This window comes from Prionailurus viverrinus, chromosome B2 (assembly GCF_022837055.1).
Source record: "Prionailurus viverrinus isolate Anna chromosome B2, UM_Priviv_1.0, whole genome shotgun sequence".
Classification (NCBI taxonomy): Eukaryota; Metazoa; Chordata; class Mammalia; order Carnivora; family Felidae; genus Prionailurus; species Prionailurus viverrinus.
Window position 1 is genome coordinate 150,885,018 of NC_062565.1, and position 17,559 is coordinate 150,902,576.

The 17,559-nt window shown below is 51.0% G+C and overlaps 1 protein-coding gene across 14 annotated transcripts in view; it reads left to right on the forward strand.

Moving 5' to 3' along the window:
- The window catches only part of AFDN (afadin, adherens junction formation factor), a 142,751-nt gene that overhangs the window by 93,912 nt on the left and 31,280 nt on the right, over window positions 1–17,559 (forward strand). For all 14 annotated transcript variants that reach the window (XM_047859974.1, XM_047859978.1, XM_047859979.1 and 11 more), the window contains 5 exons: window positions 148–413; window positions 1,687–1,830; window positions 3,334–3,532; window positions 7,672–7,775; window positions 10,031–10,117. In XM_047859974.1, the coding sequence (XP_047715930.1) occupies window positions 148–413; window positions 1,687–1,830; window positions 3,334–3,532; window positions 7,672–7,775; window positions 10,031–10,117 (800 nt within the window). The remainder of the gene's footprint in view (window positions 1–147; window positions 414–1,686; window positions 1,831–3,333; window positions 3,533–7,671; window positions 7,776–10,030; window positions 10,118–17,559) is intronic.

Genomic DNA, 17,559 nt, shown 5'->3' on the forward strand with positions numbered 1-17,559 from the left:
TTAACACCCGTGTGGGTGTGACTCCTTCCTGTTTGAATAGATTAGTATCTTCAACATGACTAAATTGGTATTATTACCGTAATCGCTGTCTTCTCAAGTGCACCATTGATTCACAGACTCGTCTTTTCATCCCGTATCTCTGCACAGATGACGTCTTGCACACGCTCACGGGAGCGATGGCGCTGCTGAGGCGCTGCAGGGTCAATGCTGCTCTGACCATCCAGCTTTTCTCTCAGCTCTTCCACTTCATCAACATGTGGCTCTTCAACAGATTGGTGACCGACCCCGAGTCGGGACTGTGCTCTCACTATTGGGGGGCGATCATCCGCCAGCAGCTGGGGCACGTGGAAGCCTGGGCAGAGAAGCAGGGATTAGAGCTGGCGGCCGACTGTCACCTGAGCCGGATAGTGCAGGTGGGCTGAATCGAGTCTCCTCGTGCAGGTTCATGGACGTCGTTACGAGCGTCTCTCATTCAGTGCGGGGTGAGAACTTGGGTTCGGCACGGCCTCCATAGCCCCCGTTGGGGTTTTTCACGTGCTGTACTGGTGTGTCTGGGTCGCTGTAACAGGGTACCCCAAGCTCGGTGCTTAGACCACAGACACGGTCTCACGGTTGCTGAGGCCAGAAGTCCAAGACCAAGGTGTCGGCAAGGTGGTTCTCTGCCTTCATCTTCAGGGTGTTTTCCCTCTGTGCGTGCGTGTCTCAGATGTGCACTGTTTGTAAGGACACCAGTCGCGTTAGACCTGCCGCCCTCACTTCCTTCCACCATGACCCCGTCTCCAAGTAAGGCCCCATTCTGACGTAACGGGGTGAGGACTGCAGCATATGAACTTTAGGGGCCACAGTTCAGCCCATAACAGGTTGTAACCAGTAGCATAGATGTCGTTCAGAGGTTCTTTTTACTGAGACCAGTAGGTGTATTTCATAAAAGTCCTTCTGAAAGGTGGATTCCAGCCAAACACTGGGTAATAATTTGCTCTTCGTCACGTGGAGCCGGGAGAGCACAAAGCAAAAACCCATAGTAGGTGTACGGAAGATAAAGAGAAGGGTCTGAGCGTAGCGCTTGGCAGTCCCCACCTCCCAAAGGACAGGAACACACGACAGTGCGGGCCCGACTCGTTCTCCAGGAGCCCTTGCACGGCCAACGACCGGAAACCACAGCTCCACAATCGAGGGAACGAGGATCCACAACCTCAAACCCAACACTTTTATTATCACAGAGTATAATTCTGTATTTTTTCTCAATTTCTGAATCTCTTTTAAGGTAATTTAGTACCAAAGGAGGCTGCTACCCTCCTCACGTGGCGGGAGCTGCTTGTGGGAAAGGTCATTACAGGGAAACTTCATTCAGACCCCAGTAATTGGTCATCGGACTAGTTACGTAAACTTTTAAGCTTCTCAGAATTTTTTAAAAGTTTTGTGAACATAAAGAATTGAATGTCATTTACGTTTCTGTATTTTAGTAAAATATAAATGTGTATATGTTTAGTAAAATTATGAGGCTATCTAAACCCTTGCTAGACCATGTTTTTCAGCTCAGTTCAATGTCAATAGAAGTGTGTTTACTTAAAAAGATTCTGCGTTTCAAAATGAAATTAGCAAGTTCTTACTGTTTTAAGCATTACGTACAGGGGAAACGGTTGTGAACTATTCCTGAATCGTATCTCCTGTTACTCTTCCGACCAGGCGACCACTTTGCTCACCATGGATAAATACGCTCCTGAGGACACCCCAAATATCAACAGCACCTGCTTTAAGTTAAATTCACTGCAGCTGCAGGCCTTGCTACAGAATTACCACTGTGCGCCCGATGAGCCCTTTATCCCCACGGTGAGTGAGGCGCCATGTTAGCCACACGGCACGACACACGTTCGCATAGGGAAATTCCAGTTAGGGGGCTTTTAATAGTTATCTTTTTTCTTTAACAAATAAGCTAATATGCTTAATCATCTCATAAGATCATTTTTGTTGGTGTAGCTGTTAGGGTTTAGTACAAGAAGTAGAAACTAGGGGCGCCTGGCTGGCTCAGCCGGTTAAGTGTTCCTCTGGATTTCGGCTCAGGTCACGATCTCACGGTTGGTGGGTTCGAGCCCTGTGTTGGGCTCTGCACTGACAGTGTGGAGCCTGCTTGGGATTCTCTCTCTCCCTCTCCCTCTCCCCCTCTCCCTCTCTGCAACTGCCCCACTCGCTCTTGCTTTCAAAATAAATAAAATAAATGTTAAAAAAAACAAAACAGAAACTCCACGAGCATTTAAAGTAGGGAGGGATTTAATTCAGGGAATTAGGTTCTTGGAAAGACGTTGAAAGGACAGAGGAGAGGGAGGTGAGATGTCACCCTGGCTCACGGGCTCACCACTGTGACCTCTGAGGCTCAGAGGCCCCCAGGCCTCTGCCACGGGCGCGAAGCCCCACGTCACATCCCCCCACGGGCTGCGAACAGCAAGCGGCCCAGGGGCCTCCCCGACCTGTGTGGAGGTCGGCTGGTAAGAACCCCGTTTTGGCATCTGTGCCTCTTGGTAGAAGCCTGGCCCCTGGTGTGCACCACGGCCCTGTTTGTAGAGAGAGGAAGATGGCAGGTGCTGTGGTCACAGCTGAACCCCGTCTGCTCGCCGCAGGCCTCCTGAGAGGGGCAGTTCTTGGGGGGGGACGTGTCCACCTGTGGGACTGGGTTGATGCCAAGGAAGGACTCGAACAGAGTAGCCCAGGGTGGGAAACCCACAGGTGCCGGCCAACACACAGCACGTGGGAGCGCGGTGCAGCCACCCCGTTCACAGGGGACAAGTGGCTGTGGATACAGTGCGCCACCACCTGTCCGGGTTCCAGAGAAGACAGGTGTGTCTGTGGCGGCACGGGCCCGGGAGGCTGATCCTGGGTGCGGGCGGGGGGGGGGGGGGGTGCTTCTACGGGGAGGCCTCCGCTCCATGAGCCGGTGCACTTGTCCACGGAGCTGCCTAGTGAGGGGCTGGGACCTTCCCTCTGTCGGCTGCGAGTGTGTGGTTTTATCCTGTTCGCACTCACCCTTGTGTGAGCCTTTCCTGTCATTAAACGTTCTGAAAAAATTGGACTATTAGCAAGTGGATGTGAAAAAATTGCAAGGAGAAGACGATTACCCTTGAAAAGGGGAACAAACATTTTCTGTTCACGTGTTAAAAGCGCGTACCCCGTCAACGTTCCATTGCTCTGCGAACTGGTGGTGTGCAAATCGATACGTTCACCCTCCCTCCGCAGCCCTGCCGGAGCGTGTAGCCGCGCGAACGACAGAACTTCTTTGAACGGTTAGCCCGCTGCACCCGTGGCGTGTCTTCTTAACCCGTGCCTTCCTTTCCCCCCCAGGACCTGATAGAGAATGTCGTGGCCGTGGCCGAAAACACGGCCGACGAGCTGGCACGCAGTGATGGGCGGGAGGTGCAGCTGGAAGAGGACCCTGATCTGCAGCTGCCTTTTCTTTTGCCGGAAGACGGCTATTCTTGTGACGTCGTCAGGAACGTTCCAAACGGTTTACAAGAATTTCTGGACCCTCTGTGCCAGAGAGGTGAGTCGCCTTTGCTGCGCCTGCGGTCTGCACCGCGGCCCGGGTCCAAGTGAGAACTGGTCGTGCCGCGTCCTCACGTGCAGTCTCGTGCACCCACCCCGTGCTTTCCGAGAAGGCTGTGTTCTGGGGCTCGGGAGTGAGCGCTCCACGGCGACAAGGGGTCAGAAACGTGCAGCCACCAAGGGCACTTGCTGTGCACGCTCGGTGTCACGGCCACACGTCTGCTGGGCTGGCAGGAAGGGCCTTTGGTTGCTCCTCCCTTGGTTTCTTGTGGGCCTGGAACGGAATCGTCCCTGGAGGGTGATGCGGCAGACGTGTCGGGGCGGCACCGGGTCTGGAATCGGACGGTCTGAGGCGTGACCTCAACCTCATCACCTGTGACTTCCCCTCTGTGAAACGGCCACATGGATGGCGTGCCCCTCGTGGGATTGTCGTGAGGACCTAGCAGGCGCTCAGTGGCAGAGTGAGCCTCCGGTGTGGCCGCTGCCGTCACCGTGCCCAGTGCCCGCGGGGACCTGCCACGTGCTTGTTGGCCAGGCTCCAGCCTGTCTCGTCTCCGGGCAGCGTGCGTCCCTGGTTTGATCCTGTGCCTTTTTACGTATTGTTGGTGCATGTGGATAAAAATGCCACACTTAGACCCGAAGCATGAACTTTTAAATTAGGCCAAGTTGCAGTCCCAGTCTGCTGCCGTATTTTGTACCGCAGAGCTCAGATGAGTAGAAAGATAGATTCAAAATTCAGAGTTTGTTTAAATTTTTTTTTTTTTTCAACGTTTATTTATTTTTGGGACAGAGAGAGACAGAGCATGAACGGGGGATGGGCAGAGAGAGAGGGAGACACAGAATCGGAAACAGGCTCCAGGCTCTGAGCCATCAGCCCAGAGCCCGACGCGGGGCTCGAACTCACGGACCGTGAGATCGTGACCTGGCTGAAGTCGGACGCTTAACCGACTGCGCCACCCAGGCGCCCCCAGAGTTTGTTTAAACAAAAACACTAATAGCAAAGTTAAGGTTTTATGTCCATCAGTATATAAATGTAGCGTGATTTGTAATCTCACCGAATATTCCACTTGCTACAATACATAGATTCTCATGTTTTTAAAGATCTTGACGGTTTAAAATGTTTTCACTTCACAAAGGCTGCTGCTTGTAACGGAAGGGTTATGTGCTTCTACGTCCCCCAGCAAATGTGGCTGGAGCCCCCCCTCCCCCCCAGGGATGGTGACCGTGGGCTCGGGGAGGCGGAGGCGAGGCGGCCTGTGCCGCTTGAAGGAACCTCGTGGGAAGGATGAAGGGGCAGGCACGGAGCCTGTGTGAGCAGGGAAGAAGGGGGTCCGGGCCGCAGCATGCGTCTAAGAAAGCTGCGGTCGAGATTGGGACTCTTGGGGCCACGGCTCCTGTCGGGGGACCCCACGTCCCGGCAGACTGGGGCTGAGCTGGTCTCTGGCACCACACCCATCAGCCGTGTTTCCTCAGCACCTCACACACCCGGGGAGGTGATGACGGGTGCCTTCCCAGACCTCCTCCTCCCTGCGGCCCTCCGCGGCCGGCCGGCCCGTCAGCGCTGGGCTTGCTGGCTCTCCTGCCCCCAGCTCGGCCCCGCCACCTCCAGGATCAAGCACACCAGTGGCCAAGCACGATAAGCCACCTGCACGTGGTCTTAGTTCTCAACCTCGTTGTCAGCGTTGAACCGCGCGTCGTACGGCCCCGGACGCCCCTGTGCCTTGCTCCCCGCTGCTGCTGCTCGTTACTTTAAATCCGCATCAGGCAGCCCTTTGTCAAGAAAACTCAGCCTCCTCCTTGCACTGAAGCCACTTTTCCACAAGGGCTTCTGTGTTCTCTTGGTTAGGGTTCTTGTGAGAGCACTTGAAGCGCGGGAATACGTCCGTCCAGGGTCAGGCTCCGCGTACCCCTCAGCACCTAGCGGCGGGCTGCTGGGCACCCAGGGCTCAACAAGCCCCGCTTCTCATTAATTCCTTGAGAACGAGCACCAGGGAAGACTCATTTACTAGCATTCTTCGGATGCGTACGTGTAATTTGTGGTGTGTGCACAGCTGTCAGTGTTGGGGTACGTGCCCTAGAGAGGTTTGCCAAGCTGGGAAGACTCCGGTCTTGCCTTGATGGTGAAGTGCACCTCGTGCCGTCCCCTGAGGCTCCCTTGCATGATTGATTTCAGGACATAGGTGATATTTCATCATGGTCTTGGCATCCCCACATCATTTCGTATGTGTTAGATGGTAGGTAACACAGCCTATTACACAGATGCCTTTAAAAGACTTACAAAGAACTGGGTGTTTTCTTTTATGACATCAGTGTTTTTGATTCTTCAAGCTTAATTCTTTGTAAGCCAAATAAAGAACTACTGTGCCCTCTCAGTGTATATTCCTTTTGTTTTGTCGAATCCTGCAGTTCTGTGAGAGAAGGCTGTAAAACCAGCTCGGACTCACACCTGACCTGAGATGCGTTCCTTAAGCTGAGGCAGCAGAAACTGTCTGCTTGACGTATGACCCAGCCTTGTTGTGGAACCCCGGCGTTTGAAAAAATAGGAAAATGATGAAAACTGTTAATTTCAATGTTTTTTTGTTTTTTTGTTTTTTTTTTTTTTTTGGGGGGACAGAGAGAGACAGAGCATGAACGGGGGAGGGGTAGAGAGAGAGGGAGACACAGAATCGGAAACAGGCTCCAGGCTCCGAGCCATCAGCCCAGAGCCCGACGCGGGGCTTGAACTCACGGACCGCGAGATCGTGACCTGGCTGGAGTCGGACGCTTAACCAACTGCGCCACCCAGGCGCCCCGAAAACTGTTAATTTCAAAAGTGTGCTAATCGATTACATGAGTATTAGAATTCCCTAAAGCAGGAGAGAGAGAAGTTGCAGGTTTTATTTGAATGAAACTGGATTGAAACAGTGATTTAACAACAAAAAAAGACTACACGTTTATATCTTTATCTTAACCAAGTAATTGTGACGTCTCCTTTTCCCTTTACCGCAAAAAAAAGTCCTAAGTGCCCCCAGATAGCCACACTTTCCTTACTGGTGGAATCCTAGTGTGGGAGAGGGCCCGCCAGCACCTACTGGGACTCTGCCCAGTCCTGGGTCCTCAGGGCGCCCTGGGGCCGGGAGGGCCGCTGAAGAGCACACATTTTGGGGGGGGGGGGTGCTCTTCAGAGCTGCTAACTAACTGCTAATAATAATGAGACTGCCGTGCAGAGAATTTAAGAACTGTGCAAGGCCTGTATGATACGACTTTGTCAAGAAATTTCTGGGCAACACAGAATAAGATCTCAATGAAGAATGACATAAATTGAAAGGCTTACTTTTGTAAAGATACCGTTTGTTCATGATGGGAATACCAAAGATTTTCCTTAAAACATTACAAAATGATTCTCAGATTTATTTGTAAGAGCTTTAGGTAACTAGTATGGAAATTGGGACAGAGGGTAATGAATGAGTAGGGGCCCATCCTCCTGCAGAACCACCACACAGGTCACATGACACCCTGGCCATCACCATACCGCCTGACTACAGGCAAACACCTGCATTAGCATTGTCCCTGGTCCCGCTGTGCAGGGCATCGCCCACACACAGGAGCACACACAGGTCAGCAAGGAAGGAGGGACAGCATAATTCAGTCATTTCTCCAAGAAGTAAGGAGAAAAGTTCTTTGGAAATAAATGGGGGGGGGGGCAGGAGGGGAGACCAGTTTCACTTTTCGTCTTGATGTTGATCCGTTAGACCAAAAAATAATGATTTTAACTATCTGATAAGACCATTTTGAGAGGGAATAAAGGTGTAGAGTAAGAAAAGTAAATGCTGTTACTAGATACTAAGTACTTGATGCTTAATGTTGCTTCCCTTCTTGAAGATTGTTTTTGTTTTTTCTTTAATTTTTTTTTTAATGTTTATTTTTGAGAGCGAGCAGGGGAGGGGCAGAGAGAGAGGGTGAGACACAGAATCTGAAGCAGGTTCCAGACTCTGAGCTGTGAGCACAGAGCCCAACGCGGGGCTCGAACTTACAGATCGCGAGATCATGACCTGAGCTGAAGTCGGACTTAACCAACTGAGCCACCCAGGTGCCCCTCGAAGATTGTTTTGACATGCTTTACTTTTCAGTTTTATAATTTGCTTGTTTTCTCCTTAGGGTTTTGCAGGTTAATTCCTCATGCACGTTCACCAGGTACTTGGACGATATATTTTGAAGGTGCAGATTATGAGAGCCATCTTCTGCGTGAGAACACAGAGCTGGCAAGTATTGTGAAGGGTGATGGGCGGGATAGAGACCGACGTGTATTCCTTATGATTCGAAAATGGAATGCAAACCCGTTCCTTGATTGTAGAGAGTGTTGTTGTGATAAAAAAAAATTTTTTAATCATTTTTTTTTTAAGATTTTATTTTTAAGTACTCTCTACACCCAATGTGGAGCTTGAACTCACAACCCCAAGATCAAGAGTCACACGTTCCACCGACTGAGCCAGTCAGGGGGCCCTAAAAAACACCTCTAAGTACCAATTTTATTTAAAAATCTGAAACTGTGATTTATGTATATTTTTCCCATGCCATGTTTATATACTTTTTTCCATAAACAAATGATACTTTTAAAATTAAAAAATATTTCTGCTCACAGCTATACCAGTCTTACTGTTAATACGTGTTTTTAAACACATATTAATACAATAGCCTTAATGAATTTTATTAGGGAATATTTTTCTTTGGTAAAAATATTTTCTCCTTATAGTTCTACCCTGTATTAAGTTTGTATCACATCACTTAACATTTTGTATCTTTTGAAAGAGTAGTCAATCCCCATATTTGTTAGCTTCATACATTTTATGGAAGATTCTCCTTTGCTCCCTACAAGGAGTTTTAGACAACAAAGAATGTTTTTCCATGCCTGAGAACGTGACATGTACTGACATGTCTTTCATTAACCTACGAGTGCAGAAAAAATAGAAACAAATGAAATCTTTCCTCCTTGAACTTTGGTTGAGTTGCTCAGTTTAAATATCTTGCTATAATTGCCATTTTCATCTTTTAAACCACTTCAGGGTTCAAAGGAACAACAAACGTAACCATACTTTGTCAAGATTCCTGTGGGTAGGGCGTGAGTGCGTTACCTGTGATGAGATGTGGCCATTTATTCACTGCCCGCCTGTCCCCAGAAGGCATGGGGTAGGCCCCGTGTGCCCCAGCCAAGATTTAGAGATTCTGCCGTGTGAAAACAGCCACGGGACTTCATTATACTATCCCAGTTATTAATCAGTAGTCAGTCCAAACGTTTTGCCCATTTTATATATAATTTCTGAGAAAACGTAGATTTCCGTGAGGTGGTAATACTTCACGTAAGCTAGCGTTTTGTGTATTTTGTGTATTGAATTCAAAGGGACTTTTTATCATGGCACAGTAGCCTACTTCAGATTTGCGTGCGTATCTCCAGCACCTGACTTAGTTGATAGTCGCCCGGATAGGCGCTAACTGCTGGCACCACGCACGTGCCTCTCATACTCGCGAGTCCCACGCAACAGCAGTTACGGTTCCCAGATTTTACAGGAAAGAAGTACCTTGGTAGATGAGATCAGGGATTCCTCATCTTTCTAGTTTGTTCCAAGACCCCTCGGGAGATTCCAGGTCTTAATCTAAAAAAAAAAAACTGTAACGTCACCCATTGTTTATTTTCCTTAAACTATTCTCTCACTGACCTTGGTCCTAAATTAGAAGCCATGTGTAATTACCACTTGTTGGCAGTGTGCCTTTGTACTTAGTGCTCTTAATTGATTAAATTCTCCCTTAGTGTGTATGCGCTGGTGATTTTCTTCTTCAGCTCTGTTTATCCTCCGTGTGAGGTGCGACTTGTGTATGACGTAACTGCAGTGGGTAATTCCCCGTTCTCCTTCGGTTACGGATCTTGAAATGATCCGCGTGTCTCATCGAGCCGCGACTTGGCTCCTTCGGGTCTGTTACGCAACGTAGTGACCCAGCACTGCGGGCACTGCCGCGGCATTGTGTGGTTGTTGTGTGTTTGCTAAGATAAAATGACAGCCGTATCTTCCCGAGAGACGGGGACGTTGGTGGCAGCGGTTGTTTGCTGACCTCCCCATAGGTGGTGTAAAAGGAGTCTAAATTGCTTCTTTAAAAAACACCTAGTAGTTTACTTTGCAAGGTAACAAAGTGAAAACTTGGTATTGTCTCTGTGGTTGGGTTTTTCTAATCTGGTAGTGATGGAAGTTTAGTTTCGTTGGAGAAATTAGGCTCTCGAAACACGTTTAAGTAGCATGTGTGACTGGATTCATCTTCAAGGTATTGACACGAATATGGACACCTATTGTACTGGCTTCACGCACGAAGAGTATCTGTACTCCTTGACTGGTCTTCTTCCCGCTCTCTGCCCCCTGCCTCTGTCCTGTGCGCCCCGGTGCGTAGGATCACTGCGTAGGTCAGGAGGTGGCGAGTCTAGAAACGCTTCGTTTCAGCCGTAAGACACACCTTTGTTTTTATTCTTCAGGCTCAGCCTCTGCGGAAAGAACCTGAAATAATCACTGTGACTCTCAAAAAGCAAAACGGAATGGGCCTCAGCATTGTCGCGGCAAAGGTAGGACGGAGTTGGCACCGTGCAAGTTGGCACACCACATTCCTGAGACCTTGAATCAGCCGTTGGCCACGGCGGGACGCGGGGGCGTCGTTCCCCGCCCGTGGGCCGGGTGCGTGTGCGGTCCTGTTTCTGGGCTGTTTCTGCGGCCGGGACCGCCGTGCTCAGGCTCCTTTAACCGAGGGCTGGCCTGCTCTCAGTTTAAGCCGGGGCTGGAGGGCGTGCGACCTCGACGCGGGGCGGCCGGTGCTCCCGAGGAGCAGACTGAGTCAAGACGTGACGCGCCGCGACAGGCAAGAGAGCCCCGGTGTGGGAGGAGGGGGATTCCTGGGTTTGAAATAGGAGATGGGTCTCGCACATGGTCAGAGCGGGGCGAGAGGCACATGAGAGACTTCTGGTTCCCGTGTCCAGGTGCCCTCTTACGGGCGGGTGGGAAGGGGGGGAGGGCGTCCTCAGCCCGGGCTGCGCGTTGTTCCGGCAGGCGCAGCTGCCCGCGTGGGGCATCAGGAGGGAAGCCTTCCCGCCGCATAGCGAGTACCGGGAAGGGAGGAGTAGGGGACGCACTGGGAACAGGCAGGGATGGAGCAAACCGGGCCTGGGGGCTGGGGACCTGCCCCTACACTGCCAGGGAGAGCCCCGTGCTTTGGGAGTCAGGGAGTCGAGGTTCTTGATTGACGAGCGAGGCCTCCGCACTGTGTCTTGTCCCCAAAGAGAGATGAAAGGGACGTGACGGAGCTGGTGTCTCAGGATGCCGTGTCGCGCAGGGCTGTGGTGTAAGGACCGATAGGGGAACGGGGGGCCACGGGGGGATTCCAGCTGGCAGTCAGCTGGCCGCGGCGAGCGCCCGCCTGCTGGGTGTGCATGGAAGGTGCTGTGTGGGGCACAGCGGTCTGGTTCCGAAGCACCGGCTTACATGGGGTCACCCTTAGATGTGGACTGTTTTGTCTTTGCTGCCCAACTGAATCAGATGCCCATTTTGAGGGAAAAAAAGCGTTAGGATAAAAAATTACCTTGCAGCAATCAGATACACCGGAAACCTTTAACCTTTATATTTTCTGGGGTGTGTATAAATCCTCTTTCAAGTATTCCTCTTGGGATTTGAAACACTCATCTGGGGGGTGATAGGAGCTACCATTTATCAGCGACTCCATCTTTTCCGGCTTAAAAAATTATCTTCCAGTACAGAACTACCTGTTTGCTGAAGATTTAAGTCTGTCCTACGTGTAAGTGGCTCTGAGCCTCTCTCTCTCTGGCACCCTGCCATGTGGACAGGACGGGCATCATCTACACAGGGAGGCCGCCTCGGGCACCCCCGGCCCTCTCCCTGGCTGGCCCCCAGCCCCCGTTCTTGCGTGGTTAGGACAAGGAGACACATCGGAGCCCCAGTCGCGCCTCTCGTCGCTTACCTGCACCTGCGGGTGAGGGGACGGGGAGAGGGTGCCGGCGCCCTGGTTCTCCCCCAAGGAGTGGTTCCTGCTCAGGGTCAGACGGCAGGCAGTGAGGACAGTCTTCTCAATGTCAGGAGGAGCCCTTTAATAGACCGGGGCGGCGAAAGGACTGAACCGCAGTGAGGCAGTGGGGGCACGGGTGAGGCCCCGTGAGGAGGTCTCTGCGCGGAGCTGCCGAGCCGGGACCGGTGCCGACGGCTGCTTGCACCCGGCCCGCGCCCACCGTCGTGGCTGCTGGCCACACAGCTGCACTCGTGTCTTCTTGGTGGCCCCCTGCACTTGGCCGCCTCTGCCGAGCGCCTGTGCGTTCTGTGTGTGTTCACGTTCATGCGAGGAAGCACGGCAAAACGCTGTTCTCTCCGCGTAGTCAGTACAAAGTGCTTTTGCCGTAAAAATAGAAACGACTCTGGAATCCTTGATGTTACAAAAGCATTTGTGGTAAGAAACCAGCGTAGCACAGTGACTGAGTCCCATTAGCCTCACATAGTTTGGAATATGCAGGACTTAGCTTTGGGGTAGGTAAGTAGTAATCTTAAGATGAGGTCTTTTGTTATTTTCGCCAATATTGGAAGAAGCTTCGTAGGAAAGCGGTAGTTAGTTGTTAGGGTAACATTTATTCCAAGAGAGAATGTCGAGTGCCTCTTGTGTGAAAACAGAGTGTAATTTTCACGTTTTCATCTTTAGAACTCTAGGTTTTTGTTGGTGGTATTTTCTGTACTAAGACGTTTAAAAAAGAGAGATTTGTAGATGGAAAATACCAGTGTTAGTATTTCTAATTGGGACATAGGATTCTAGAATTGGGGCTTCTTGGGGAATAGGAAGAACACAGAAGCTAGGTAGAAATCAAAGATCAACCTTTTTACCACCCACAGCCAGCAAGGAGAGCATGGCCGGGGCCGCATCTGTAGCAGACCAGCTGATACCCGGTTTCTGAAATAAACCTACTCTCTTCCCCTTCATCTCCCCCTGCCGAAGCCACAGGCGTCCCCTCCTCTGGGAGCAGGGCCAGAAAGCAGAGCGCCTCACTCAGCAGGCGGTGGGGGTGGAGGGGTCCTTTCCAAAACTGGGAAAGTGGCATTCTCTCCAGCATTCCTAGCATTTCAACACTCTTCTTGTTTCTGGTCTTTTTAAATACTTTCCACAGTGGAAGTATAAATTTAGAACTAGAAGAAAAGTAATAGTTTCTCGAAAGGATTCCAGATTTAACGCTAAGATGGTTTATCCATCAGATTATAAAATAGATCTAATAAAGGGGAGCGTGCTCCTGGCTCTATTTTCTTCTCCCACCGAGCCTGTATCAGTGATCCCTCGATCACTTGAGGGATGAGGCAAAACAATACAAATGAGCGGATGGCATCAGAGGTCGGTATTGATCCAAGGGTGCTTAACGGACTGTCTAAACACCAGTGCAGAGTAGAGGTCAAGGACGGCCTCCCTGAGGAAGCGCCTACTGAGCTGCAGCCTCCAGGGTGAGCAGGTGCTGGTCAGGTGGGAGGCGGCGAGCGGAGGCGCGGCCGTGTGGCCGGGGCACAGTGAGGGGGGCACGCCTTCTAAGGTGGACCCGGGGCAGGGGAGGTGAGGCCGCTTCTTGCAGAGCAGAGTCGTCCCCCCGCGGGTGCTACGGCGTGTGGGCCGCGTGGCCTGTGCCACAGCTGTGGAGGTCCCGTCAGGGCAGGAGAGCTGGCGTGGGGTGGTGGTCGGTGGGGGAGTGGGGCTGTGTCCCACTGACACTTACAAAGCCCCCGAGGTCTTGATGGAGTTGTGTGTCTTGTCACAGGGAAAAGAAGTCGCCATCGAAGGGGTTCGTAGAAAGGTGGAACGTGAACAGGGTACGGCTCTCTGCGGAGCGCGGGTTCCAGGGGCCCAGAGGTGCAGCCGAAACAGCTAGGAGTAAGGAGTCTGTTACTGGTTTTCCAGAGGGGAGGTGGCAGTGGGGACGGCGGCCGGCCAGCCCAGGGCACGTGTTGGTGGGGAGCAGTGGGACGTTCACTAGACGGGGTCAGGCACTTGGTCTCGGTCAGTGCTAAAGGGATCGTGTCTCTAGTGCGTCACAGGTGCTAGGGCTTGTTAAATGACAGCTGTCCCTGCGATTGATGCATCGGCTCTCGTGGGTGAAAGGGAGACGCCCTGGCCACCCCGTGGTTCGCCCTCAGCCATTGAGCTGGGGGTGGGGGTGTGGGGAGAGAGCCAGGTGTTCGGCCCCGAAGGTGGTAGGTTAGAGGTCGGGGGTGCCTGTGAGGCTGGGCGAGTGAGCATACCGTGTAGCAGCTGGTCGCATGTGGGCGTAGGGGACGCACCCGGAGCCAGAGAGCGATGTGGACGTCGGCTCGCAGACGCTCTAGAGGACGGAGCTCTGGGAGCCTGGTCAGCTGACTGGCCAGCATGCCGCCGTAGGAGGCGGGAATGTGGCCTTGACGCCTGTTTGTCCCAGGAGACGGCAGCCTCGAGGATCCCAGGCACGCCCGATTGCCTGCTCCAGCTTCTTTGTAATGCCTTCACTTGGAAAGGAAGGCTCGGCAACAGAAATCACGAGTCATTGAGTTTACAGGCTTTGCTGAAGTGCCACGGTGCCGCTGACACATGGCACAGGTCTGCGTAAATTACAGCGGTCCAGCGGATCTGTTTTCGAGATTTCAGGAATGTATCTTAAGTGCAAGGCAGGCCAGCACCGAGCGAGAGGAGCCACGGAAGAGATCTGACCCAGTGCTGTCGTCTGTCATTTTGTTCTCTCGTTGCGGCTCTGCGTTCTGCACTCGGGGGCCTGTGGGCCCCCCTGGTTAGCTTTACCCCAGTAATTCTTACTTGTGTCTGTGTATTTTGTTTTCTCTGTAAGCTGTTGTGGTCTTTGTATCTGGCCCAGTCTTTTTTTGATTTTTTCCCTAATTAGCGTGTGGCTAGCTGCTGTGAGCCTGGACGATGTTTTGATGTTCAGCTCCCCGACACCCCTTCCACACTGTGGTTCAGTTTTATGAAATCCAGATGATTGGGACAGTATGTGTGTGCAGTTTACTTTTTTCAAACGTTGCTTTTGGGGAAGTTTAGTGTGCTCCTTCTTACTCATCTGGGGGACAGCACGATGCTTCCTGTTTAATTTGGATTTTGTAAAATGCAAACAATCCCCTCTTTATTTTTCTAGCTCTTTTTAAAGTTTAATAAAGTACAAAGTGAACGAAAATCAGAGCTGACTGGTTACGTAAGAGTCTGAATGTGGCATTGGCTCCAGTCCGTGTTGATAAATGCCATACGGTGTCCTAACGTCCAGCTCAGAACTGTGCTGATCCGGGTCTCGAAAGACCAGCTGGGTTGGTTGCTGTTGAAAGCGGAGTGGAGCAGACGGTTGTGTCTTTCTTCTGTTGGAGAAGTTGCTGTAGTCCTGAGATCAGAATGTGGTTCTCTGTTGTCGGAAGAACGGGATCGGTGGTGAGTTTCTCCAGGGTGCAGTTGTGGAATTGGATGTTCTTGTGCAAGGTCTTACCTGTGATGCTTCCAAGAATGCGTTTTCTTCCATTGTAACTTGTTTAAACCTGCCAATAATTAACTTGCTCATGAGGCAACCAGTGAACGTAGCTTGTAATTACACACCCAGAGGTTTGTTGCTCTGTATTTTAATGTTGCAAATTCTTAAGGTTCATAGAAATACAAGGTTTCTATGTGCTTTTTGTACCAGAAAAAAACCCATATAAATTTAATTCTGATTGTAATATGGTGAAAATTGCTTGAAATAATGGCAAGCTGCTGCTGTGTAATTTGCTGAGGACGTTACAAGAGGATCCACCGTGTAACTTCTTTTGGCCACAGTAGGTGGTTTTTACTGGAGGCTTTTTCTGAAACCCACGTTTGCTAAAAGTGAACATAAAAATGACAGTTTTAAAGGTACATAGGATATCTTATTTTATTTAAAAATGATTAATCGAATAGTGTTTTAAAGGTGTTGTATGCTTTTAGACGATATACCTCCACACACGGATTTTAAGTTTTAAAATCTTATTTAATGAGCTTAAAACACAAAATTACTATGCCTTAAAGAAGAAGGTGAAAACAATGTTTATTAATATACCACCTCACTGTTAGAAGAGTGAATTCTGCTATGAACTACAATTTAGTCCTTTGAAGAATTTGAGACCTTCATTCCTATGTTCTTTAATGTCCTTAGTGTGACCACGTGGGAGAGACTTAATCAAAGAAATGAAGTCAGGAATTTCTTGGTTCCTTGTCAAAGTCAGTCTCAAAGTATGCAGTGTGACTGCGGAGTTTCTTCCATGGAAATGCCAGAAATAATTTTCTGTTAAGTTACATGAAATGACCAGTGCCCTGCGTGGCTGCTGTTCATGAATTTGGAAGTAATATTTTATATTTTTGTTCTAAAAGCGAAAGAGTAAATCACGTACAAGAATACCTTTTTTACCTATTTTATAATAATGGTCTAAGTGCTCCTATCTTGGATCGACAGAATTAGTGGATTCTATTACAGCATTAACATAGCAGGAACACGAAACGTTAATACTCTAAAGCAGAACCGTTTCACATGGCAGGACACCGGGTGCGCAGGGCTGTGTGTGTGTGGCCCACAGGATGCAGAGCCGGGTGGGAGGAAGGTTCACACTGCCCCAGCCTCGCCCACGTGCTCTCAGCCAAGGCTTGGGAGTCCAGACGCCCCCCTGCACGAGGGGTATACAGACGCAAGGAGCTCGCCTACTGGGCTCACCGCTTTCGTCCCCAGGCCACCTGAAGGGCCTCGGGGGGAGCCCTGCGCCTTTGCCCTGGTGCACCCACGTACACACCACATTTTGCATAGTTTTTGGGGATCCAAGGACCTCCTGCAGCCCATCGGGAGGGCCCACCTAGGAATCTCCTGTTTAGTTCATTTCTTCATTTGGTAAAGAGGTAGAGAGTAGATGTGATATGTTCCTTTGGTCTTCTGTGCAGAGAGAGGGTAAGCAGCAAACATGCTGGGTCTGGAGCCTGGCGTAACAGACCAAGTGTAGACGCGTCTTTGCTGCCAAACCTGGTGGGGAGCACCGAGCACCCAGCCACGTACTTGAGGCTGTGTCAGGCACAAGGTTTAAAACTGATCATTTCGGAATTAAGGTAATTCCCACTGAGAAGAGAGAACTTTGCAGTGTTTTTAAAACCCTAGTCTGAATTTTAATAGTTTATGAATCAGAACTCCTTGTCTGATGAGAAAAAAGCAGCTTCAGCCACTGAGAAAGGAGCGTGTGGGCAGAGCGTCCTACGGAACGTCCTAATGAGTTTTCAGGCCCGCCGGGCTCTTGGGGTCCTCTCGGCCCACTATTGTTCTAGAACCTTCAGCAGAGAGCCCAGACTGCGTCTCCATTTCTGGGAACAATAGACTTGAGTCCACACCGGCATGCCTTCCTTCCTCTGCTGCAGCCTGGCTTTGTTTTGTTTTGTTTTTGGATTGTGATGTGATGATGTTTTTATGCTGTTACTCATATCATACCCCCCACACGCTCGGGTTGCCACTGAGCGTTTGAGGCGTGGGCTCCTCCAACCGAGTTTCTGTGCCTGAGGGGAGGGGGCCTCATCCTGGGCCTTCCCGAAGGTGTGCTGGCCGGACCCACATCAGCCTCTTCCCCGCGGCCTCTTCTCCTCCGACACGTAAGCTGCTGACCCGTGGGCGCCCGTCCTGTCCGGTTCTGGGGGGGTCGTCGTTCCCGCCTCCGTCGTTCTCTTTGGGAGCCTTGTTGTTAGCTCCCTGCCATTCCTCTTCTGCCCTTTTCCTCGAGTGAGTCCCAGGACACTCCTGTGTCGCCTCTCCTCCTTCCACCCTGCCCTCCTCTTCCTCGGGAGTCCCCCCGCCCTCTCCAGCCCCTTCCTTCCATTCTACAGGAAAAAGAGGCAGACTCGGGGTGCACCCGAAAAGCGTAGGTGCTCAGATCACACGGGAGTGAGGTCATGTCCGCTGCTTCTCCGAGGACGGGGCCTCTAGCTCTTTGCTGCTCTCGGGCATGACTCCGCTGGTGCACATTCGGTTAC